The 26,566-nt window shown below is 32.5% G+C and overlaps 1 protein-coding gene across 2 annotated transcripts; it reads left to right on the top strand.

Moving 5' to 3' along the window:
* The first annotated feature begins 534 nt into the window (after positions 1-534).
* Positions 535-25,891, top strand: LOC126773972 (UNC93-like protein). Of its 2 annotated transcripts, XM_050495240.1 has the most exons (11): positions 535-724; positions 12,418-12,647; positions 16,191-16,353; positions 17,636-17,759; positions 18,022-18,173; positions 18,509-18,627; positions 18,913-19,072; positions 20,423-20,563; positions 20,820-20,946; positions 21,087-21,207; positions 24,806-25,890. In XM_050495240.1, exons 2-11 carry the CDS (start codon positions 12,424-12,426, stop codon positions 24,942-24,944), a joined length of 1,470 nt encoding a protein of 489 aa, XP_050351197.1. In that variant the 5' UTR covers positions 535-724; positions 12,418-12,423; the 3' UTR covers positions 24,945-25,890. The 2 variants fall into 2 exon arrangements, with proteins under 2 accessions (XP_050351197.1, XP_050351198.1); XM_050495241.1 differs by lacking the exons at positions 535-724; positions 16,191-16,353 and having other exon boundaries at positions 12,513-12,647; positions 24,806-25,891.
* Positions 25,892-26,566: the final 675 nt, after the last annotated feature.

The raw sequence follows: 26,566 nt of genomic DNA, 5'->3' as shown, positions 1-26,566 counted from the left end.
ATGAATATATTCGGACGTCATTCGTTTTATTTTAAATTTTAACGAAAGGTAAGTGATTAATGTGCTTAAGATATTTGTCGTCTAATGATTTTTATTATATACACTTTATTATATAAAGCGTGTTTCAACAAGGACCAAACAATTGCTCGCGCGCACAATCGAGCCGCATTCAAGTGTAGTTATATTACACTGAGTGCGTGTGCTCGTTGTTTAACGATACGGCAAATCGAAACAATTGAAAGTATTTTTTTTTACTTACTGTTTTCATTAAATCACATCCAAAGTGCAGGCTTCAGTTAAATGCCTAACCTACCTTAACCTACCTTACTTTACCTTACGCCAAGCTCTTGGGGTCCTGCATCAATTCTACTACAAATTGTCATTATCACAATCAAATAAAAAATCTGTTCTACTAACAAAAAGATCCCGTTGCGGGGCTAAGGTTTTTTTCGTTACGATTACGTGTGGATGAAGGCATTTTGAAAGGTGTGTAATGGAAACACACGATGGTTTACAAGTCTCGAGCTTGGCTTGTCTGTTTTAGTTAGGGTCCTATTATCTCATAGTTCGGTATCGTTTAAGCTTAAAAAATAAATTAAAAAAAAAACAATTATTATTATTGGACGTTAATAATATTGCATTGTTAAAAAGGTTCTAGTTTGTTTTGTTTTAAAAAAAAGTTTAAGCTGTGCAAGAAAGCATTAAGAATCGTCTGGATTTAGAGGTAAGTTTTTCTCAAATATGCTTAATATTAATTCTTCCTTAAATTATTTAACAATTGCAAACAATTTCTTAATATACATTCAGTATAAGTAGATGAATCGTTCAGATAATTGTTATTTTACGTAAATTTAAATTACATTTGTAATTTAAACATTTCAATAAAGGTTCTACCTATTAATATTATTTAGGGGTGAGTAGTTAAATAATACTGTGTGTGCATATTTCGAATATCAAATTAATAATAACAAAAATATATAAATAATTATTTAACTAAACGCTACTTATACCACGTATATGAACAGACCCGTAAAATAATAAAATTTGAGATATAAAAGATATTAGCGTTAATAATGTTTTAAAACCATCGAAAAGAATAACTGGAAATATTTACATAATTAGAGAATTAATATGTATTTATAATAAAAAAATAAATACGTTATGTATATTTAAAAACTCTTTTAAATTTGTGATAATGTGAAAAACATTACTATGTAAATAAAACAAGCAAAAAGTACATAATTAAATAATATAATATGTATATCTAGCAATTATTGTAACAGCGCTGAAAACTGACAAGCTAAAATACATTAACGGCCTTTTCAATGAACGTTGCTTAAGCGGCTATTTATTTAAAAACTGATTTCGCGCTTTCCGACATTGATTTGACCTTCGAAAGAGGAACATAGCATTGTTTGACTAATCAACCCTTAAACAGCGTTTATAAGTAAGGCTGTTTATTTTTAATAATTAGTTTGGGCATTTATATATATTTTAATTTTTTTTCTTTATATAAGTACTTTTAAATAGTTATTTTACAATAATAAATAAAGAACCACCATCGTTTGAAATGTAGATCCTACCTCAAGAACCGGCAAGTGTCCATTATTATTACAGTAACAGCCTGTTAATGTCCCACAGCTGGGCTAAGGCCTCCTCTCCCTTTTGAGGAGAAGGTTTGGAGGTTGTTCCACCACGCTGCTCCAATGCGGGTTGGTAGAATACACATGTGGCATAATTTCAATGAAATTAGACAAATGCAGGTTTCCTCACGATGTTTTCCTTCATCATCAAGCACGAGATAAATTATAAACTCAAAATAAGCACATGAAAATTCAGTGGTGTTTGCCCGGGTTTGAACCCACGATCATCGGTTAAGATTCACGCGTTCTAACTACTAGGCCATCTCGGGCATAATTATTAGATACAATTAAATATATATTCTGCATGTAAATAAAATAATATTTCACGCTTTTTATTATCTATATAATATTTTATTGAATAATTTTATTAATTAAGGCGTAAATTTAAAAATTCAAATAAGCTTCAACGTTTCCGTGTCAGTATCAATGACAATCGATAAGTGCATTAAGGAAAACAAATGAATCGATCTCACTTGGTTTGCTTATTAATAGCATACCTTGATATTAAGCTATTTTGGCCCTTGAAAACGGAAAAAACACTTACTTTTTAATATTTTATACATCGATTAAATTTATCGGTTAATTTTTTGATAACGATACATGAATTTAATATATATGTATATAATTATAAGTAAATTTAATAAAAATTAAATAATAAAAATGAAATAATACATATTATGTATATATTTCTTCCAAAAATAAAAATAAAGTGAAATTTGCCTGAATGTACGCTTAATATTTACCTATTTAATTACATATTTTATAAAAAAAATGTATATAACTAACTTGGCGGACGGGAACTTCTGATAGTAAGCGGTCACCATCCATAAACATTGGCATTTCGCATTGGTAGGTTGTATTTTGATGTTATGTTATCATCTCATTTAATGTTCAAGAGTAAAAAAAGTAAAAGTAACAGCCTGTGAATGTCCGACTGCTGGGCTAAGGTCTCCTCTCCCTTTTTGAAGAGAAGGTTTGGAACTTATTCCACCACGCTACTCCAATGCGCGTTGGTGGAATACACATGTGGCAAAATTTCAGTGAAATTAGACACATGCAGGTTTTCTGGCGATGTTTTCCTGCACCGTAAAGCACGAGATGAATTATAATCACAAATTAAGCACATGTAAGTTCAGTGGTGGGTTTGAACCCAAGATCATCGGTTAAAATTCATGCGTTCTTACCACTGCGCCATCTCGGCTTGTTCATTTCATAATGTTCAAAGTACTTTTCTCAAAATCGTAATTGATCTTGAGATGTCGCGTCCAAGAAAATAAAATATATATGAGTAAATGTAATCAAGTTTACAGAAAGTTAAGGATGAAAACGATAAATATACAAATTAATTAATGTTTGAGTTGGTTTTTTTGCACTCAAGTAAATCATTCGATTTATAAATATTGTTATGTAAATTACACATATTTTTCCATAAGTATGTTAACGACAAAAACGATATTTTCCTTAATGTACAATATTCTTGAAATGTGTAATTTATATCTTATGAAAACGATGTTATCATTATTAGTATAGTAAAATTAACTATTTTTACGTGTTAACTTAACTTAACCCCAAGACAAAACAGTTTTGTACTTTTTTCTTCTATTTTTGTCAGCCGTTTTTTTTTGTTTGGTAGCTATACGAATAAAAAACATCTTGGAGGATAAGAGTTGTTAAATGTTATGTATATTAAAAACGAAAACTTGCTCTTTTTAAAACCCGTGATCAACACAAAGTTCAAGATCATCAAGTTCATAGGTAATTGTCGCTTTTTTACCTTTATTGATAATAATTAACTATTCAAACTTTATTATCGTTTCCAATCAAGGAATGCTTTAAATATTTTGGGAATAATACGATTGTCAATTAACAATTTTGCAAGATTTTTTAGACACTCTCTCTTAATCATCTATTTCCAAAATATCTCGAAAACGGTGAGTTTTACTTCAAAAACAGTAGAAACCTTTTTTGTGGAGGATAAAATTTATAATATTTTTTATTTTTAACTTTTTTTCTCTATTGTTAATATTAAAGCTGAGATGGCCCAGTGGTACGAACGCGTGAATCTTAACCGATGATAATGGGTTCAAACCCGGGCAAGCACCACTGAATTTTCATGTGCTTAATTTGTGATTATAATTCATCTCGTGCTATACGGTGAAGGAAAACATCGTGAGAAAACCTGCATGTGTCTAATTTCACTGAAATCTGCCACATGTGTATTCCACTAACCCGCATTGGAGCAGCGTGGTGGAATAAGCTCCAATACCTTCTCCTCAAAACGAGGAGAGAAGGCCTTGAGCCCAGCAGTGGGACATTCACAGGCTGTTACGGTAATATTTTCCGAGATATGTTCTCCAACTTCGATTATAACTTTTTATTTTCGTATTTTTCGTTATTTTGAATTAGGTGTTTATTTCTCGGTTTATAGATCGAAAAATCGAGTAGCCAGATTTTATGCGGAGCGAACGTATTTTTGGTGCTAAAATTCCAGGACTACAACGTTATGTGTGTATGTGACAAAATGACGTCTTAATGTTCTTCTAATCAAGTTTTATAATATGTTTTATAATAGCTTCGACGATACGACTTACTTGTTTCTTAATACTCTTTTAAAGATACAATTTGTAAATATCATTCACTTACGTTACGTTACCGATATTTAACATAACGTCAGGGTTAAGTTATTTAGCGCGTAATTAACTGTAAAATTTAACAATCTTTCTCATTGTTGTGTTTCTTAATGATACTTCGAATGAGAAATTAGAGTTCGAATAAGAAGTAGAGATTGAAATCTCGAAATATTAATAAATTCTATTAATAACTAATAATTGATCAGTTATCAGCACTCTTATAAAACGATACCTGCCTACAGACACTATTTTATAGTTTCGTCGCGTTTACATCCTTTGGCGAGAGGATATCTTACTGGTGGTAGGGCTTTGTGCAAGCTCGTCTGGGTAGGTACCACCCACGCATCAGATATTCTACCGCAAAACAGCAGCACTTGATATCGTTGTGTTCCGGTTTGAAGGGTGAGTGAGCCAGTGTAATTACAGGCACAAGGGACATAAAATCTTAGTTCCCAAGGTTGGTGGCGCATTGGCTATAAGCGATGGTTGACATTTCTTACAATGCCAATGTCTAAGGGCGTTTGGTGACCACTTACCATCAGGTGGCCCATATGCTCGTCCACCTTCCTATACAATAAAAAAAAAAAAAACATTATAAAGTAGTGACAATTGCATAGAACATGATATTGCTAAGTTTTTTTTTATAGTCTTTTCAGCTATACTCGATGTTTACATTTGGTACTAAATAAATAAAATACTTACTTGAATATTCTTATTATTTTTATCGATTTTTAGGTTCATAGTTGTTTAGACTGGAGTATTGACATAAATGTAATCTTCAAATATTCTAAAAAATTGTTTAATTTCAAAAATATAACATTATGAATGTGTCTATAAGGTACGTCGATGACAATGTTTACATATTGACTAAAAAAATAAGCAGCTATATAAATAGTTATATTAAATGCTGCTTTAAATGATACTGTTCCGCTCCCCGTGAGTTCTACTATTCCCAATAAAAGGGTTATCATATGTAAAAAGTTTTTTAATTGCATTAGGTACTGGCGCACGTAAGTCTACTTGTATACTCGTAATATGTCCGAAGTAAGCTGGTTATGACAAAATGACATACGAAATAAAAATAAATATATGACTCTGTTCACTAGTTTAATATTGATATAAGCATATACATATATTGCACATGTGTAACTACATAATAATGCCATAAAGACCGATTTTGGCCACGGCGGCGAATCTCAAGAGAGATTAGCCAACTGCGCAGGAGATATTATAGTGCTAACTCTCATAATCCAATGGGACGGCAATTCGACATGACCGGAAAGAGTTCAAGCGCAGGACCAACGGCTTCACGTGCTTTCCGAGGTACGAGAGTGTACCAATTTCCAGACTCCGGGCTGTTACTGAGAATTTCCTGACAGAAAAACCCAATAAATTTTTACTGGCCGGCCTGGGAAATGAACCCAGGACCTCCGGATCTGCGGCCTTACATCAAGCCTCTAGACCAACAAGGCAGTCACACATACACACAATGCCAACTATAGACCTTATTAGTCACATTTTATAACTAAATTAAGTAGATTTCGTAAAAAATATTCTAATCAATATTGCACCGTCGTAGTAGACTTTTATTTAAGAAAAGTTTTTCTATGAAATATTTATTTTTAGTAATTTGCTATCAAAGAAACGGCTTAGCTCACGAAAATATAATTATCCGATAGGAATTGCCCGCCACTTATTCTACGTTGATGTTGCTAAGTTAGAAGTGTAACATCTATTAACTAACTTACGAGGCTGCAGATGGAAAGCCCTTGGTTCTACGCGTAAACTCTAAAGTATTTCTGCAGCGCTAGTACGAGTTCATTAACTTCTTGCGTTAATAACGTATCGAGTGCTCGAAAACGTTTCAGCTTTCCAAATGCTGAGTGTTGGATAAAACATGTGGCAGATTTTAATCCAAAACATGCAGGTTGTTTTTCTGCCGAACTCGATTTAGTTGAGTGTGATAGCCTAATTACAGGCACAACAGTCTTTACTATAACCTACTCCTTGAATGGAAATACTTGCAATTTAGTGGTACGAGCTCAATATTTTTTGGTAATACTCTCTCTCACATTAGGCTCTGCAAGCTCGTCTGGGTAGGAACCATCTCATAAATGTCTCCATACAAACAAACTAGCTTATATTTTTAATTGATTGTCGATTCCTATAAGACGTTCTTGGTTTATTTATTGAACTTAGAAGCTTATTTATTCCGGATGTAATATATATTAACAGATAAGGATATCTAGTACAATATGACAATTATAAAATTATATATCTGTAATTGCTTTAACTCTATAAGGAACGGACTAAGGTTTTTGCTGAACTTGTCACGTTTGTGACAATCAACTGTCGTGACATTGTATTGTCTAGATATATATATTTAAAGTTTGTAGGTCAATCGGTAGAACGGTTTGTAGGTTTTTAACACGATCTTTTAATATGCAAGGGTAATAATACATAGTGCCAAAAACATTTAAAATGTATTTTAAAATATGTACACTGGATATGTTCAAGCATTTGTAGTTATTAAGAGTGATCATTTATTATGTACCTAATGGAGTTAAATAACTCAAATTGGTGTTCGCATTTTTTACAACATAGATTTTCGAAATAATTTTTGATTAAATGGTTTTAATGGTCGCGGTAAAAACCCGAAAATCTTTAAATTGTATGAAACCGTCAGTTTTGCGCTTCTGTTCGCTTACAGAAATAAAGTAATTGTCTAAATAACAAAATATATTTTTATTTTTAAGTTGCCAACTATATACTTACATATAGGTATATATCGTATATCAAAGTAATGATTGAATGTTTTCATCGTTTAAAAACAATAGTCCGCGTTTATATATGTATCTTATGTATAAGATACGAAATACATTTATATTAAAAAAATGCTTAATGTGAACGCTAATATTAGTAAAATTAAGTCGCGACAAAGTAATAATTGCTATCACATAAAAATCAGTATTTTCTTCGATTTATTTTATTAAATATTGCAGTTTAAACTTTGCAATTTTGATCATTAATTTAAGAGAAATAGACAAGGGGCTTGCCGTAAATAGCAATATTAGGAGCGACACGCCTACACGCCCCTCTCGCGGTCTCATTTCTATGCTTTTTCTCTTTAAAATGACAGTATAGTATTTATTTTATATATAAAAAAATTAAATGTTATTTTTTAATATTAATTATATTAAAGCCTTAAATATATATAAATAAAAATTGAAAATAGTTACTAATAATAATAATGTAATGTAATTTGTTAATAAGTATAAATTCAAATTTGTATGTTTAATTATCTTTTGAAATGTTTGTAATTACACACTAAGTTTTTGCTAATTTATTGTGACTCAGTGTTGGTATATAAATAAAAAATGTAAAGGTTAAGGAACTACTAATATATAATATGATATATAATATAAAATATGATTTAGTAATTAGTTGAGGTTTTATTTTTGACAAAAGTTCATTGAACTATATTAAAACGATTATTTTTTAATTGTAGTAGAAAAGTAAAAAGCTGCTGGGCTAAGGGCTCCTTTCCTTTTTTGAGGGGAAGATTTGGAGCTTATTCCATCACGCTGCTCCAATGTGGGTTGTCGGAATATACATGCAGCAGAATTTCAGTGAGATTACACATGCAGGTTTCCTCATGATGTTTTCCTACACCGTTAAGCACAAGATGAATTATAAATACAAATTAAGCACATGAAAATTGAGAGGTGCTTGTCCGGCTTTGAACCCACGTTATGTGGTTATGATTCACGAGTTCTAACCACTCGTCCTCTAACCATCTAGCCTTTTTTATAATGAAGTATTTAAATAACGCTAATTCAGGCAAACGCTTACACTTTACAAATAAGTTTAATGTAGCACTATTTTATATATATTTTATAACATATTTTAGAAATTAAATATAGCTACTGTGATCATTTAATGATCACCTGACATAGGGCAAAGAATGTTATCCCCGTTTAATCGCAATTTCGATTAAAATCATATTTAAATTAAATACAATAATAAAAACGTTGCAAAAAATTATTAGTCCTTAGACACAGTAGCATTCAAACGAAGCATTGATACGATAACAATCGTTTTTATTCGAGGCCCCTTGACCTTTTGATGTTGAAGGTCATTCTTGTTTGTATTATAAATATTATGCTAAATTTAAATATTGCGATCGAAATAAAATTTTATTGTTGTATTGTGAAAGTTCTACTATCTTTTTATCTATCACATTTTTTAATCAAAATAAAAAAGATTGTGAATTTTAAGGGTAAATAAACGGTTTATAAGGTTTCCAAACTTTTGAAGGAAATACATACGAATTAATAATATACTTACGAGATATGTCTATAAAACTTTGGAAATATTTTAGGTTAGTTATTATAAGTTATTTTTTGGAAAAATCTCTCAATAAAATGAATTAATAATAATTTAACATTACAATTGTTTAATAAATATGTAGATTTAATTTAAATATTCTCGGTATAGTTAAGTGCGGTGACATTAATTATGTTACCGCAAACGGGATTTCCCCTATGTAAAAATATCGAACTTACGATATTGTCACGTGTATTTAAGTTACAACCTTAGACCTGTTCTCTATCATTATCTACAGACCTTGATCTTATACTATTTAAAGGTCAATTGTCCGACAGCAAAAGATCTGCTGGTAAATGATCACTTTCGGCCAATAAAAAGTAAAAGCTTATAAAGTCCCACTGCTGGTTTAAGGCCTACTCTCCTGTTGAGGACAGAAATTTTGGAGATTATTTTACCACGATGCTCCAATGTGGGTTGGTAGGTATGTCCACACCATAATCACTGATAATTTAAGAATTATATGCAACTTCTGTCAAGACATATCCTTTAAGATATTATATCTTCTTTAATAACATTGGCTCACTCACCCTTCAAACCAAAAATCACAGTCATAAAAAGTATAACTGTTTGGTAATACTCTAACGTCAGTTCTTTTGAGTTGAAAAACGTATTTATCTGACTCTCTCTTGTTTCTCTCTCTTCTGTCTTCTCTCTTGTTCTTGTTTGTTAAAAGATTGATTGTATAATGTTTTATATATCATAATATTGGACTTTGTTATATTTAATAATTGTCATCATATCAGCCGGAAGACGTCCACTGCTGGACAAAGGCCTCCCCCAAGGATTTCCACGTTGGCCAGTCTTGCGCTACCCGCATCCAACGGCTTCGACTCGTTCGGACTAGGGGCCGTGGTTTAGTTGTACGAATCATTGGGTGGATATGCCATAATCGCCACGCAGATTGGCAGACGGGTTTGCGATCGCAGTAAGTTGGTCATAGTATTTAGAGAGACGCTGCTGCCCGTTGTCTGGTGTATATTTCCTCGGGTCGATTTCTACACCCACCACGGGACGAGATGGGGCGGTGATATTCGTCGCCGTCACCACACGGCACATTTAATTTTATCATTTTATTTAATCATATTATATTTTTTTTACTTGGACAGATATTTGCATTGTGGATGGATAATTTAATAAGAAGAACTTTATGTGGAGACTATGTAACTTAAAATTTTTACTTGGTAGTAGGGATTTGTGCAAGCACCCATTTATCACATATTCTAGTGCCAAGCAGCAATACTCAGTATTGCTATGTCTGGTTTGTAAAATAAGTGAGTGTAACTACAGGCACAAGATACATTACATCTTAAATTCCAAGGTTGGTGGCGCATTGACGACGTAAAAGATGGTTAATATTGGTTCAGCGTCTGTACTCATTCAAATCGCCATGATTAAATTCCAAAGAATAAGCGAATAATGTTATTTATAATATGTTAATCGCGATGGCCTTTAGACAATTCAGTAATTAGATAGACCCAAAATTAATTACTTTAAAGAAAATCAGATAAACTTGTGAATTACTTAGGTAACTGTTATCTAGCTTTTAATAAAACTATCAGTTATCAACGAGGCCAAAACTTCGCTGGAATGACCTGTTTACATATTTATGTCTATATTTTATTACCTTTTAGTTTAATATTTGTATAATATTTTATACATATAAGACTGCCTCGTTGATCTAGTGGCTTGGTATAAGGCCGTAGATCCGGAGGTCCTGGGTTCAATTCCCAGGTCGGGCCAATTATAAGTTATTTGGTTTTTCCGTCAGAAAATTCTCAGTGGCAGCCCGGAGTCTGGAAATTGGAAATGTGTACACTCCCGTGCCTCGACACGATTATTATCATTTTTTTATTTCATATTGGTTATAAAATAATACCGCGAGATATATAATTCCCACTGAAAATTATTCTTTGAGTATAAAAGGAACAATGACTGCATTGGGACATGTCAGGTCTACTTCGAAGGAATTATGTTTTTTTTATTCACACCATAATTTCAGTCAAAGAATTTGATTTAATATTTTGCGTATGTCTTTAATTAAAATAGGTAAAATATGTAGGTCATTTATTTTTAGCTACGGCAACACGATATAAACATCTTCTAATGTACTTATTATTCAAGCATTGTAGTTTATTCTCTCGGGATAGAAAGTGAAACAGGCCTACATATTAATGTATGCTGACCTAATTTCAACAGGATATAATTTTGTTGCGTATAATAATACGTGATAGTTATCAATTTAAATGGAATAAGACTAAACATTATTATAGTTGCTTCTTTTTAATATACGCTGTATTTGTATTCTAAATTTACAAGATTAATTAGACGTAGCCAACGATGCAACACATAAGTGAATGAATTTTTACAGTCAAATAAAAAAAAAACAATTCATAAAACTTTAACTTAAACTCTACTTAGAAGTAAAGAAGCATTTGTTTTGTATGTATACATATACCGATATGTTGGAATCCTGCTTCGGGCCAATAAAAGTCATTGGTTTATTTTTTGTCAAGAAATTGTCAATAACAAGCGGGGTTTAGGAAGGTCGTGTGTTTGTGCAAACACTTGTCCAGTACAATTTCTTATACAAAGTTGACTTTCCGATTTTAAGAATGGTTGATGAAATTGGAAGCACTTCATGGTCATATAAATACCTAGAGACTATTTCCTATATGATGACAAGTAAAATATATTTATAGCAGCGTTTTAAAATCGTTTACTGTTTTTTTCGAATCGTTCACTTTGTTTTTCCGGAATCGGTCCAGAGATACAATCTTTATTATATTGCTATGAATAATAAAATAATGTATTAAAAACAAGGGCACGAATTGATCGAATTTGACGACAAAAATAAACTATATAATCAATTTTGTCGTCAAATTATTTTCGAAACGTTTTTGACACGCATGGATTTTGATATAAAAACTTTTCTCTTACTAACGATCCGACATCCAAAGTTTCAGCAGTAAGATGTGTAATCGTCAAATGTATGAAATAGATATATACTTATATCCAAGTAAAACTGCAGGACACATATATCTTATGATCTTAATAATTTAATCGTTGAGGTTAAATAACAGAAAACAAAGGATATCGAAATTAAAAATTTAATACAGTTAAAAATAAACCAAATCCATTTCATAATATTCATAAAAATATAATTATATCGTAAAACAATTATAATTTTATCATTCAAATAAATATTCATTAAGGTAATATAATGCATTATTGCAAAGCGTGTAGTTATAAATAGTTTTGAATAGCCGTCTTCTGACTTTATTATTTAAAAAAAAAACCATTTTAATCACATTTATGAAGGTCTAGTTATAGCTAGTAATAATTAAGTTTATGCGCGTGTTAACGTTTGTTGTTTTTTGTTTATTGATTTATAATTACAAAAACGTATTAAGGTGATTATTTGTTTTATAACTAATAGAGTATGTGTCATTTATAAAACTTAATATAATTGTTTGTCGACCGTAGACACACTTCAGATATAAGATTAAAAAAAAAATATTACACTATTCAAAAAAAACGACCGTCTATTATAAAAATTTATAAATATTTTTTTTACTTTAATTATGTAGTATACTGTGCATCTGTGTAAACCAAATCATAAAGAAGAAGGCAATTGAAATACTATTTAAAAAGCCGGATCAATTTGATACCCGCTTACTTGTATTAAAAAAAAATTGATAAAAATTACAACTGTTTTATATACTCAGATTGATTGATTTTTGCGTTAATAATTTCAGATCAGAATGCCAAGTACTTCCGTGGTGTTTGGTAAAAACGAGAAATGGAGGATAAATCGGAACATCTTCGTGTTGGGTTTCGCTTTTATGGTGCATTTCACGGCATTCCACGGCGCTGCTAACCTGCAAAGCTCCGTGAACACTGACGCTGCGGCTGGGACCTTCACGCTAGCGGCTATATACTTTTCTCTCATATTATCAAATATTTTTCTACCAGCTTTGGTTATAAAGTAAGTATTTATGGTACACCTGCGCTTTACCCACGGCTTCGCTGGCGTCATAATCGTCACAATAGAGTTGCTAAAGAGCAATTTCTATAGCTCATTCTTCAAAAAATAAAGCATTTTTATACAAACTTTCATCATTACCTAAGGAGTTACATTTTTAAAAACTCTAATCTTCTGTGTAAATGGAACCCGTATACAAATTTTCATAGTGCTGGGGCTACCCAGTAGTTTGATTGGGCTGTGTGTTGATATGTCAGCGAGTCATGGTAATCTGACTGACAGTGTTTAGTCTCCTAGAAAGTCTTGAATGTTAAAGTGACCAGTTTTCTGTTACGTCCACTCCCAAATGTCTAATGTTTCATAATGTCTAGAGTTCAAATATGTCAAGCGCACCATAAAGTCAAATGAGCTTAGAACGATTCAGAATGAATTAAATTCACTCACACGAGAAAATATTACTATATTTAAAATAAACACTTACGTCAAATTTGAGTGTACAAAAGTATACATCTTGCATCTTAAAACGTAAAACTAAAATCGAATATATAATATTTCAAACATTTCAAAATAAATATTAAAAATGGGTGATTTTGTGGCATCGTAACAACTTCGGGGTCCATTGAATGGCGGTGATTTGTAATGTAGGATAAATTACACTGATGAAGCGTTTTACTGATGGTAGAGCTTTGTGGAAGCTCGTCTGGGTAGGTACCACCCACTCATCAGATATTCTACCGCAAAACAGCAGCACTTGGTATTGTTGTGTTCCGGTTTGAAGGGTGAGTGAGCCAGTACAGGCACAAGGGTCATAACATCTTAGTTCCCAAGGTTGGTGGCGCATTAGCGATGTAAGCGATGGTTAACATTTCTTACAATGCCAATGTCTATGGGCGTTGGTGATCACTTACCATCAGTGCGCCCATATGCTCGTCCGACTACCAATTCTATAAAAAAAACTGTATGTAATTATAAACTATGAGGATGTTCAAATATAAAATATAATTATTTTTTGCAAAAAAATTAAAATTATTAGTATTATATATGTAAATAAAACTATTATTTTTATTTGATGAGAATAAATTAATATAAATTGATAATAAACATGAAAATATAATACAATAAATGACAATAAACAATTCATTTGATTACAAAAAAGAGGACGTACGTTGTTCCAAAGCATTTCCTAATTATTATACAGATAAAGGATTCATGTCATTTTGGTCAATAAACGTTGTATGAAGTTGGTGAACTTTTCAATGACAATTTGATTATTTTAATTATTTTATATGATTGTACTAACTCAATTGTTATATAAAGACATATTAAAGCAAGGTCAATATTGACTACTGTTAAATAAAATAGAATATAAAACAAATTTGTTGAAAGAGAAAGAGAAAAAATAATATCTGTAAGACATATAGATTTATCTTTATTTCGTAATTATTTGTAGTAGTCTTCGCATAGTAGCAGAAATTCATTATTTAGAATTTGAAAAAACATTTATTGATTCACAAACAGAGAAGAAAAAGGTACGGAAATGTTTTATCTTTGTCTATGTATTGAGTTTTCAAAACAAAAACCTCAATAGTATATTTAAATAGGCTTTTAAATTTATTTACTCATACACGTTTTTATTTAACTTCGCTCTGAGGCCGCTCTGAGAAGGCGTATCCGACGTCTGTGTGATGATCATGACTAGGCTTCCCCAAAAAAAAAAGGAGGCTAATGCTACTAATATTATATTATTGTTTACAATCGTGCTAATAACCTACCTTAAAATAACGTGTACTTATTTCGCTCATATCTATATAATCTTGTACATATATTGGATCAATGTTAGAACAGATTAGAGCGACCTAGCTGATGTCGAGTAAGTGATAAATTGATTACGTCTAGAAACCGTCTATTATAGCAAATCATATGCACATAACTTAAATATTGTGTTATGTTAAAAAAAGGGGAAATAAATATTTTATAGGCAATTTAGAAAAAAAAAACCATGGTAAGTGTATTTGCACAGACAAACTATAAAAAAAAAATGTTTTACCATTGATTGTAATGATAATAATTGTGTTGTGTTCATTGTTTTTTTTTTTTTTTGTAATGAATACAATTTTGTATTGTCAAATCTATAGAGGAATATATGTCTTATTTTTAATTTAAAACAAATGCACAAAATTATTATTTTGTTATAATGGACCTAGATGATTATATAAAACAACTTTTTTAATTACTAAATACTAAGTAGAGGTAAGAATTCACATTTTAATATTAGTAAAACTGTTCTGAAACATATTTATCTTACAAACTAGACATATAGTTTATTATATTAGATAGTTTATTATATAAGAACAAAATTTAAGCTCACCGCAGATTATGATTGTAATTACAGGCACAAGGGACATAAAATCTTAGTTCCCAAGGTTGGTGGCGCATTGGCTATAAGCGATGGTTGACATTACTTACAATGCCAATGTCTAAGGGCGTTTGGTGACCACTTACCATCAGGCCCATATGCTCGTCCACTTTCCTATTCTATAAAAAAAAAAAAAAACAATGATCTTGAAATGTCACAAAGTGTAATGCGACATTGACTATAATAAACTATAACATTTAAAACATTCTTATGTACAAATTAAAATAACGTACCGTGAGCGTACCATCGCAAATCGATTTTCAACATTTCACGAGTGACATACGTCATAGTCACTTCCTACAGAATAACACTGCTGGTTCGAATAATATCTGAAAAAACGTAAATTGACAAGTATATTGAATACTGATATTGATTACATTTAGGTATATTGAATTTAGTTATTCCATTTTCTGGTTTTTATATCAAGCGCTAAACCGATATTTGATAAAACGATAAAAAATATGCTACAAAATGATTATTCGTTTTTAGTTTTCATAATATGGTTTATATTTTATTAGCATACCTTAAAATGATTTGTGCTATCTACATACTTTAACTATAATCAATTTGTATGTAAAAATCATCATAAAGTCGAGCTCATTTTCCACTATTATTTTACACTATTATTATTATACACAAATTTATTTAAGATCAACCCGTAAATGTTTTACTACTGTACAAATAGTTCTTCCCTTAAAGAAAAAAAGGACATCGTGTTTGATGTTTTCGTACACCAACGAACAAGAAAACACACATAAGAAACAGATTCGAATTGAATCGACGTGCTCCATTCATTGGACCATCCATTTTATTATTATAATCAATTATGTTGTTAATCGAACTTCTCGAATTTTTTTATATTTCTTCTGTAACCGATCGTAAGGACTGAAGCAATATCTAAGGTTGAAGTTCCTATGACTGGTATAATTGAGGTGTATAGATCTGTGGCAATGTCGTCCTTGTGGGCCTCTTAATGTACGCAAATAAAAACGTCAGCGGAGATCAGATATCAATCGCATTGTGTAAAAACTAGACTAATAGTTTTTAATTAGATCAGAATACTATCAGCATCTCTAAATAAATTTTGGGATAAATACTCCATTTGTGATTTTTTGTTATTTTAATTTTAGATGGCTTGGCTGCAAATGGGCAATCGCAGTTTCTTTTATAGCGTACATGCCTTTTATAGCTGCTCAATTCTACCCGTATTTGCACACGCTGGTACCAGCGGGAATGATGGTCGGTTTCGGTGGTGGTCCTCTCTGGTGTGCTAAATGCACATACTTGTCTGTTGTAAGTATACCATACAAGACAAACTAAATATTAATAGGTGTAGATAATAGAAAGAATCAGACGACTACTGTACTTCTTATCAAGTGCCTTAAATAAATATCGCTAAGGTAACTTAAAATATATTTTAATAAAAATTATCGTTTCTATCGTTTCTTAATTAAATTGTATCTTGATTGCTTCATCGGCTAGCTTATAGGCTGCGGATCCCGAGATCAAAAGAGTTTTAACTCAGGGTCGGACCAGGAAAGCACATAAAATCTTTGGTATTGAACCTGAACTTTCTCAGGTCGTGTCGGATTGCCGCTCCGTCGAATTATGAGAGTGATGAGAGAGTTCATCTATGTTTGCACACACTTGTGCACTATAACATCGCTTGTGCAGTTGGCTATACCGAATGAGGATAGTCGCCATGAATTCGGTCAGGAGTGCACCAACATCATCATCATTGTCATATTATTTAGATTTTAGTTATTCGATCACAATTAAAAAAGGGTCATTTCAAATATTTATTTTAATTTTATTTTTAAGGACGAAGGAATGACTTCCTTATATTAATATCATTCATAATGTACATATGCATATTAAATCGTTGTAAATAGGGAATTGGTCCAATATGTGTAAAGGTCATATTTGTGATTACTAAATTCCTTAGCGTAAAAATTACATGTTTAGAATCACACTAGGCAGTTTGCATATTGATGAACCGTTTTAAATATTATATATGGAAAAATCGTTTAGAACGTGCTGCTCTTGTTAATAAGCCATATCCTGACACTAAAGTCCTGCTTTGAAAATAGTTTTATTTACCTTATGAGTGATTTTTAAATTTCAAATGTTGATTGATACGGTGATATAATGTCCTACTGACCGCTGTTTCGCCACGGCGGCTATTCTCAAGGGCAGTTGAGTCGCACAGGAGATATCATACTACACAAGTGTGTGCTGAAATATAATAGTGTGTGGACTTAGCACACTCTATTGCCATACACTCATAACGCGATCGATTCACGGACACGTATGATATGACATATGATATGATCAATCTTGATTTGTTTATATTTTTTCTGAAGTTGAAATTTGAATATTTCAAAAGTAATTTTTAACACAGTGTTAGGATCGTATCGTAACCACAGTTGGAATTATTAACACCAAATGTGTGTCTTACTGAACAGCTTGATGAATGAGATTGCGAATTCTAAGCAGTCTTTCATTTCCAGTGAGAGAACACTTAATAACATATCTATTTAATATTGATTTATAATGTTTTGTTTTTATTAACCAGGTGGCAGAGCCCTACGCGAAGTTATCAGGTGTACCAGCTGAGGTACTTGTGGTTAGATTTTTCGGACTATTCTTTATGTTCTACCAAATGGCACAAATATGGGGTAACCTGGTATCTTCAGCAAGTAAGTAGATTACTTCATGTTTATATAAGTAAACCCAAAGGGAAGTAGAAGAATGGTTAAGGGAGACTGTGTGTGGTGTACAATTTTTTGTCTTATAAGTACATAAATACAAAATGTTACACTTATGATTATACCCGTACATTAATTATTATCGAGGTTAGCCATATTAACATCTAGATGAAGTTATATTGAAACAAAAATAGTTTAGTCCATTTTTGGAAAAATCTCCCTCAACCTATTTTAATATATCTTATTTTTTCAGTTTTGTCTTCATCACTCGGAGATGTGACGCTTTTAATGAATGAAACGGTCATCGACGTACCTGAGGTAGCAGCGCTTATGAACTATACTATAGCTACGCCTGATTATGGTTCAACTTGCGGAGTTAACTTCTGCAGCGGTAGCGATGCACATGTGAGTTGTAATTATATTTTTAATAAAGACAATCTTGTAAATATTTTTAAAAATGAACGTTCTCTACTTACACTATTAATAATTGTACGGACCTTAGTTGTTTTTATTACGGTCAAAAAGCTATTAGGCTATTTTTATTATTCTTTGGTCTTCTGAGAAGGCTGGTTATTGCGGTATGGTTCGTACGAATAAAGTAAAGCCGGAACTCGGCTTGTGTTTAATAAAGTTTCCCAAATGCTAATACTTCTCTTTTTACGACTCTTGAAAGTGATTTACGATTTATCTTGAAATTGAATTAACTCTGATAGTGGAAAGATAACTTCTAACTGTTCCAGGAAAACACAAATTTGGAGTCGCCTTCTCCGGTTAAGATTCAGTTGATTGCAGGTGTTTATTTAGCTTGTATGGCTTCAGCGAGTATTCTCGTTGTCGTTGGTGTGGATTCACTAAGCAGGTATAAAAAAGTAAACTAAGAGAATATTTTAATAATATTAACAAAAAAAAACACAATTTTGTTATGAATTTATTGTTAAAGAAATTTTTACATGCTATGAGTATGAATCAAAAATGACAATAATTGTTATTTATTATTCAGGATTAATTATATTGCGGATTTTTTATCTGTGCATGGTCACTATATAGCGATTAATGTCTTCTTATCAATGATATGACGAGACAAAAATATGACGAACATAAATATGCGCTAAATATTAGTAAGATGACTTCAATTATGTTTAAGATATAACACCGGACGTCAGCCGATGGCCCAAGGCAAATCAGGGTTCCAATTGCTGGCGGTTACGCTTCGCCAACTCAGGCACAAGTACCAATTGTTGTTACTGCCCGTTATCGGTTACATCGGCGCTGAACAGGCATTCATGGCGGCGGACTTTACACAGGTAAAATATTTCAGAATTAAACTGCAACAATAAGTAACTTGCTAACAGCATAGTATTATTGTGTTCTGATTGAAAGGAACCAGTGTATCTGTAGGCTCAACATAACATCTTAGTTTCAAAGGTTGGTGGCGTATTGGCGACGTAAGTAATGATTAAAATGTGATTGTGGATGCCTGCGGGCAGCGGTGACCATTTACCAAAAGGTGCCGAACACCTATTTAAAAAAAAAAAATAGTCAACGCCTTATGGTATTTTAGATTTTAAGGTTTATTTGTCTATTTTGGAAACATTTTTTTAATAAAAATGTAATTTTGTTAAAAATAATAATATGTGTGGTTTATATTCCACACTGCAGATATGTTTCTTATAATGTACATTCAATTGTACGAGTTGTCCTTGTCAAAACCATTAAAACAATCGCAAACTCATTTACGTAACTAGCTTCCTGCCCGAGGTTGGTGTTTACTATTATTAGTTGAAGGTCATTCCAGTGTCCGCTTTGACAACCTTTCACCGAGTTATTGTTGTGACAATTACATTTGGTTAGGCATTGTAATATATAATATGCAAAATATCTTTTTTATATTAACACAGGCAGCGCCTAGCTAATGTATTATCTTGTAAATTGATATTGATGAAATACTTGTTTCTTAGTTATAACGTCGCCTTATTTTGCATACTAATAACATAATATTTAGAGTTTCATGAAAACTGATATACTAATTCTAATTCAACGTATAGTGAATTTACGATAAGTTTATGTGACATAAACGTACTTTAAATCAACTTTAAAAATTAGCAAAAGCTAGAAATACATCGATGAAAGTTTTTCCGATGTTTTCCGTCAAAGCCGCGCACGAGATAAATTATGAACACAAATCAACCAAAAGAATTAAATTCAAGCACTGTTAAAAATATATAGAACTAACTAATGTTGTGCGATGGCAATGCTCACTTTTTATTTTTAATATTAATATTGTAATATAATATCATCCTTACTAATGTTATATATGAAAGTGAGTTTGTTTATTACGCTTTCACGTTTTAGCTATTCAACGGATCGTCATGAAATTTTGCATAGACGTTATTAGGGGTATAGAGAAGGATTACATATAGGGTAGTCCTCCCTAAAACGTGTGAAGCAGCGGGCGGGAACTAGTATTATATAAGACTATTCTATTTTTACTTTAAAGAACAACTAGTATAACAACATTACATATAACTGTTGAAGGTTTGTCCCTGAAGGACAATGAATGTTTTACAAATACAAAAAAAATATAATTAAATTTAGAAGGGCTTGTAAGAACTATTACGAGGATTTTTATCACACTTTTTTGTTTCCATTTTCAGGCTTTTGTAGGTTGTGCGTACGGGATTAGCAATATTGGGTTCGTGATGATTTGCTTCGGAGTTTTCAATGCTCTGGCGGCACCGATTGCGGGTGCTATTGTCAAACTAACCGGTCGGTTTCCAGTCATGGTTATTGCTCTTGTAAGTTGGCATGAATTTTTATTTAATAACAATAAATATTACTAGCGATAATAAACGTATTATATGTAATACTAAAATATTGTATTTAACTTAGGATTAAAGTAGGACAAATAATTGTTAATTAACATAAAGTGTCAGTTATACAAAGTTCATTAGGGTACACCTATTATACTCGAAATGCAACACATAAGTATACAAATACTTGAATAAAATATAATTTTATTTTTGATTTATTTAAATTAATCTCATTTTACAGCTCTTGAATCTATGTTTGTTGACGTCACTATTGTTATGGAGACCAGATCCTGAGCAATGGCTTGTTTTCTTTATACTTGCTGCTATCTGGGGAACCGCAGATGCCGTGTGGCTTGTCCAAGTAAACGGTATGACTATAATAAAAATCTTGAATCAAATAATTCGTGTCTTAATATTGCATTATGCAGCTTTATAAATATGCCTATTACTATAAAATTAATTTGTTTACTTTTTCATTTTAAACATTGTAAATGAATATTCTCTGCAGCTCTCTCCGGGATCCTGTTCCCGGGAAATGAGGAGGCGGCTTATTCTAACTTTCGTTTATGGGAAGCTACTGGTAGTGTGCTCTCGTATGCATCAGCACCATATCTATGCGTGAGGACCAGGTATGTTTCATTAACAGTCTAGACTAGGCACATCTATTTTTTACTGATCAGAAAGTATAATCAAAAACTTGTGGCTGAAGTTAATGTTAAAAAGTGAAGTTAATGAGTATAAAATAATATATAATATGTTTCATGTTTGATAGTGTATTTTTATAAATGACGCCTACTTTATAATGATGAGCAAAATGCGCGCCTGATGGTACGTTTTCTTTGCTCATTCTTTTTGGGCTGAAAAAAAAGCTTAGGGGTTGAGCAATGTTACATAATATCAATAAATATATATAAATATTTAATTTATAATAATAACTTATTACGTTTGTAGCAAAAAGTTTGATATTTTTATTACAATCAAAAGCGTTATATAATATACATTGACCCTACGCTATGCATTATCCAGCCTGTGTAGGTATTTTATTTGTTACTATGCCTATTTGATATTATACTGGTGGTAGAGCTTTGTGCAAGTTAGTCTGGATATGTACCACCCACTCAGCATATATTCTACCGCAAAACAGCAGTACTTGGTAGTGTTGTGTTCCGGTTTGAAGGGTGAGTGAGCCAGTGTAATAACAGGCACAAGGGACATAACATCTTAGTTCCCAAGGTTGGTGGCGCATTGGTGAAATAAGCGATGGTTAACATTTCTTACAATAGCAGGTGGCCCATATGCTCGTTCGCCTTCCTATTCTATAAAAAAATACCCGATCACTGATCGATGATACATACATATAGTAAGTTTTCACGTTGGTACGACAAATATGTATAATAAGCCTGGTTCCTGAACGGTATAATATCTTATTAAGGGTTTAGACGTGCTCAGATATATTAACGAATTAGCTGTGCCCGCGGTTTCACTCGCATATAACTTAAAAAAATCACAATCTCAGAGCAGACTTATAATATTTCAGTATATACAACATTTTTAATTTTATTTTTGTGGTATATTCGTATTTATTGGTTTTCGCAGCACCTGGATCTAGATAGGGCAAACATGCAGTTGGCAATGAGAAAAACAGCATTCCCTTAAATCTATTCCGACACACTTGAATGTCTTTCCCTGTGCTTTATTTATCGTGACTGCAAATGATACCTTCACTGAAAGTTTTGGCTTTTTAAATCTGTGTATTTAAAAAATAAGTACTTATTATCAACTAACCGACTAAGTATAAATTTAACAAGACAATGAGAAAAAAACATCTGCGGCGATGAAACGAAATACCTATTTAACCTATGAACTTTATAACCTACAAAGTTATTTACAAACTGAAAACAAATACTTAAGTATGATTGTTTTCAAACAACCAACTCAAGTACCTGTTAAAATATGTCATAACTATAAAAACTACTAAAAACTGCTTAGAATTTTATGTCGATATTTTTTTAAGAATTAATGCCATGTATAACTACTTCTTGGTCAAAGTGAAATCATCTCATAACGTATATACGTTTTGACACGTATATACGGCTTACCGAGGAGACCAGGAATGGCCCAGTGGTAAGAACGCGTGAATCTTAACCGATGATCGTGGGTTCAAACCCGGGCAAGCACCACTGAATAATTTTCATGTGCTTAATTTGTGATTATAATTCATCTCGTGCTTTACGGTGAAGGAAAACATCGTGAGGAAACCTGCATGTGTCTAATTTCCCTGAAATTCTGCCACATGTGTATTCCGCCAATCCGCATTGGAGCAGCGTGGTGGAATAAGCTCCAAACCATCTCCTCAAAAAGAGGAGAGGAGGCCTTTAGCCCAGCAGTGGGACATTCACAGGTTGTTACGGTTACGGTATAACTACTTCGCAAATAATGCATTATTTTAGAACAAAATTGATTACCATACAAAAGGTTATAATGAGTCAACCGGAAAATATTGAGATATGCTTTCGCGGACTTTTTTTAGAACTTTTTAAGAGGAACAACTCTGTCATACATTATTGTTTTGTAACCTTAACCGTTTACTCAGAGCACGCAACGGAAGCTCTCAAAAGGAATACATTTTTCCCTCTTTTGCAACATTTTTCATTCAGAATGATGTTTCATGCTTATTAGTTTAAAATCACAAATCAGACTTCCATACAACTGATGCAACATTTCTCTTTACCTATATTTACGCGTGAACGAAATTGCGGGCAATAGCTAGTTAAACGTTTAGTATCCAAAAAGAAAAGAAATGTGTATAACATATATTGTTATATTTTTTAATCCGTAATATGTACAGTTTTTTTAAAGAGTCACTACCCTAACAAAATATATTACAAACGAATACAGACAGAGGTTTACCAGGTCCCTGTTATCAGTGAGCGCCGTGCTTCTCCGACGTACCTGCGTTCGCTGAATATAACTCAATGCATGACAGTCGGCGTGCTTTACACGTGTGGGCACGTTTAACCGACGTAATTCCTGCATAAACTGAACCGTATTTAATATGATTGATCATATACATCTGAAATCAACTTACATTGGAAGAATCTAAATAGCTGAAACTGACCATTTTTTCAACTTTCTTTTGTTCCTGTAAGCTTTTAATTATCATCATTTTGCAGGTTATTATTTATAGGTATTTAAAGTTTCAACCAATTCAACTGAACAGATATTTTATACTTAGTATTTTTAACGAATAAATGTTTGACATGATTCTTAAAATTGACATTACTTTTTTATTCATAAACCGACAGAAATAAAACAAACACTAAATTTTAAGTGAAGTTTGCCACAATACATTAGTAAAAACCGCAACGCAAATCAGTTAAGCCGTTCCTAAGATTAGCGCGCACAAGCGCACAGACAAACTGAAAAAAATCTATCAATCTATGTTTTGGGTACTATTGCGGCTCCCAATAATAGCTCATATATCTTCCATGTACAGACACCTATCAGTTGTGTTATAAAATTTGTGTTATATGTATATAGATAAACTTCTAAGGTTCATAGCCTCGAAATACAATATCCCAGTGTCATTTTTATTTAACATTCTATAGGGGTGTCCAAACTTAATATAAAGCCTACATTTATGTTCTTTAGGGCGTCATTAGTTAAGTAACGTCTTTTTCTATCAAATGTCAAATAAACGGTGACAGAAAGAGACAAATCAGTGCTTAACAAGGCATCCACTATACAATATCCATCAGTAAGGTCGTAAGAGCCTGAGTCGTTGCGTGGCCAATGATGGAACTCAGTGTGATAAAAAAATAAAAAAAATAAATATATATTTGATATCGAATATAGAATGATTGAAGCCGAGATGGCCCAGTGGTAAGAACGCGTGAATCTTAACCGATGATCGTGGGTTCAAGCCCGGGCAAGCACCACTGAATTTTCATGTGCTTAATTTGTGATTATAATTCATCTCGTGCTTTACGGTGAAGGAAAACATCGTGAGGAAACCTGCATGTGTCTAATTTCACTGAAATTCTGCCACATGTGAATTCTACCAACCCGCATTGGAGCAGCGTGGTGGAATAAGTTCCAAACCTTCTCCTCAAAAAGAGGAGAGGAGGCCTTTAGCCCAGCAGTGGGACATTCACAGGCTGTTACGTATAGAATGATTCACTACTTAATCGAGTAAGAGTTAATAATAATGTATATATTCTCTTGCAGGTTATATGTTCTGGTGGGTCTTCTAATCTTAGGTTTCTCGGGATACACCACCATCGAACTGATGGAGTATCGCGTGAAGCGTCATCACCATGAAGAAAGGAAGTTCGAATTAGTCGGAAAAAAAGCTGATCAAGAATAGAACGGACGAACAGTTATGTAATTTATTAAACTAATTATTTATGATGTGATCAATCATTTAGTTACTAATAGACTATTCAGATAACACAAGCCCATTGATGTTATATGTATAAATATGGCTCAAACTCGAGATTAATTATAGTTTAAGGTACTAACGCTGGAACAAAAGTGGCTCCCAAATTTGACAAATTGTAAATGGAAAAAGGAACTTTGTGAATGTAGACTTTTTCCCTTAACAAAATGGATATTACTTTTTTCTTATATTAAAAAGATCTATAGTTCATATTATAACGGCAAGTTCTTTTTTAATGTGGACAATAAAATGTATTTAATGAAGATTATGCAATTTATTCACTATATGTAAAATATAATATTTTTTAATTATAAGTACAGTATAGTAACAGCCTGTTAATGTCCCACTGCTGGGCTAAGGCCTCCTCTCCCCTTTTGAGGAGAAGGTTTGGAGCTTATTCCACCACGCTGCTCCAATGCGGGTTGGTAGAATACACATGTGGCAGAATTTCAATGAAATTAGACACATGCAGGTTTCCTCACGATGTTTTCCTTCACCGTTAAGCACGAGATGAATTATAAACATAACATAATTATAAGTGTATATGATTAATTTGTTTTTCGTTTCATTTTTTTAGTTCTACAGTAGTAGTTACAATAGTTTAATTCATTTATTTATGCTATACAATCGGCACTATTAACCGGTAAAATTAAAAAAAACAATTCAGTAGTTAAGATAATTATTTACCTAGAGCTTAATGATTTTGCACGGGTCCTGGGTCCATCCATCCAGCAGTTGGACATTTATTGTACCATTTTAATTACGATTGTTTCTGTTTCAAACGAAAAATCTGAATTATTGTGATTATTCTTAATTATTTTATTTTTATAAAAATATTGTAATATAATTTACGAAATATTATAATTAAACTTGTAACAGAAATAGCTTAAATGTTTCCTTTAAAGTCAGATGCTTTTGTTTGACCTTTCTTTCTTATGATTTCTAATAAAAAATAATGGTATTGAAGTATTCTTCATCATAAAATCCTTAATTTTTTTTTTAATTTATTCGATCTTCTATATAGAGTAATATACTTTTATTATAAATTATTATTTCATGTTATTTATACCTTTTTTTTATTACGCTGGAAAAACGCATTACGCGTTTCCCCCACGGGAACAGTGAGGGGTATGTGGGGCTCGCCGATGTCCGAGGTGCCGAGTGCGCCCCGAACAACGGAATACCCACTAAAAAACCAGCGGTACCCTTTCCGTCATAACGAAAAGCGCCACGGGATCGCTTGCGCATGCTACCGTGACGCTCTGATGGGTGGACTGCGTATGCAGGCCTCCATTCTCTAGGGGGATTACCAGGGTACTGAGAACCCCCTAGTCCCGGCGACGCCTATTGCTGCGGAGGGAGAAGATGTCAGTCTTCTTCGGCGGAGCAGGCTTGCATTGCTCTTCCCGCTCCCGTTCCGCGGCCTCCTTCTGCGACATTACATTTTCACAGAAGACCATTTCCGACCAGCACTCATCGCTTCCGAGCATCGCGTAGATGATGCTCGGCAAGGAGAGGTCTCCGCCGACAACTGCCGCCAGGGACAGCCT

Source organism: Nymphalis io, chromosome 15 (genome assembly GCF_905147045.1).
Source record: "Nymphalis io chromosome 15, ilAglIoxx1.1, whole genome shotgun sequence".
NCBI classification, from domain to species: domain Eukaryota; kingdom Metazoa; phylum Arthropoda; class Insecta; order Lepidoptera; family Nymphalidae; genus Nymphalis; species Nymphalis io.
This window is presented reverse-complemented; position numbering and strand designations above follow the sequence as displayed.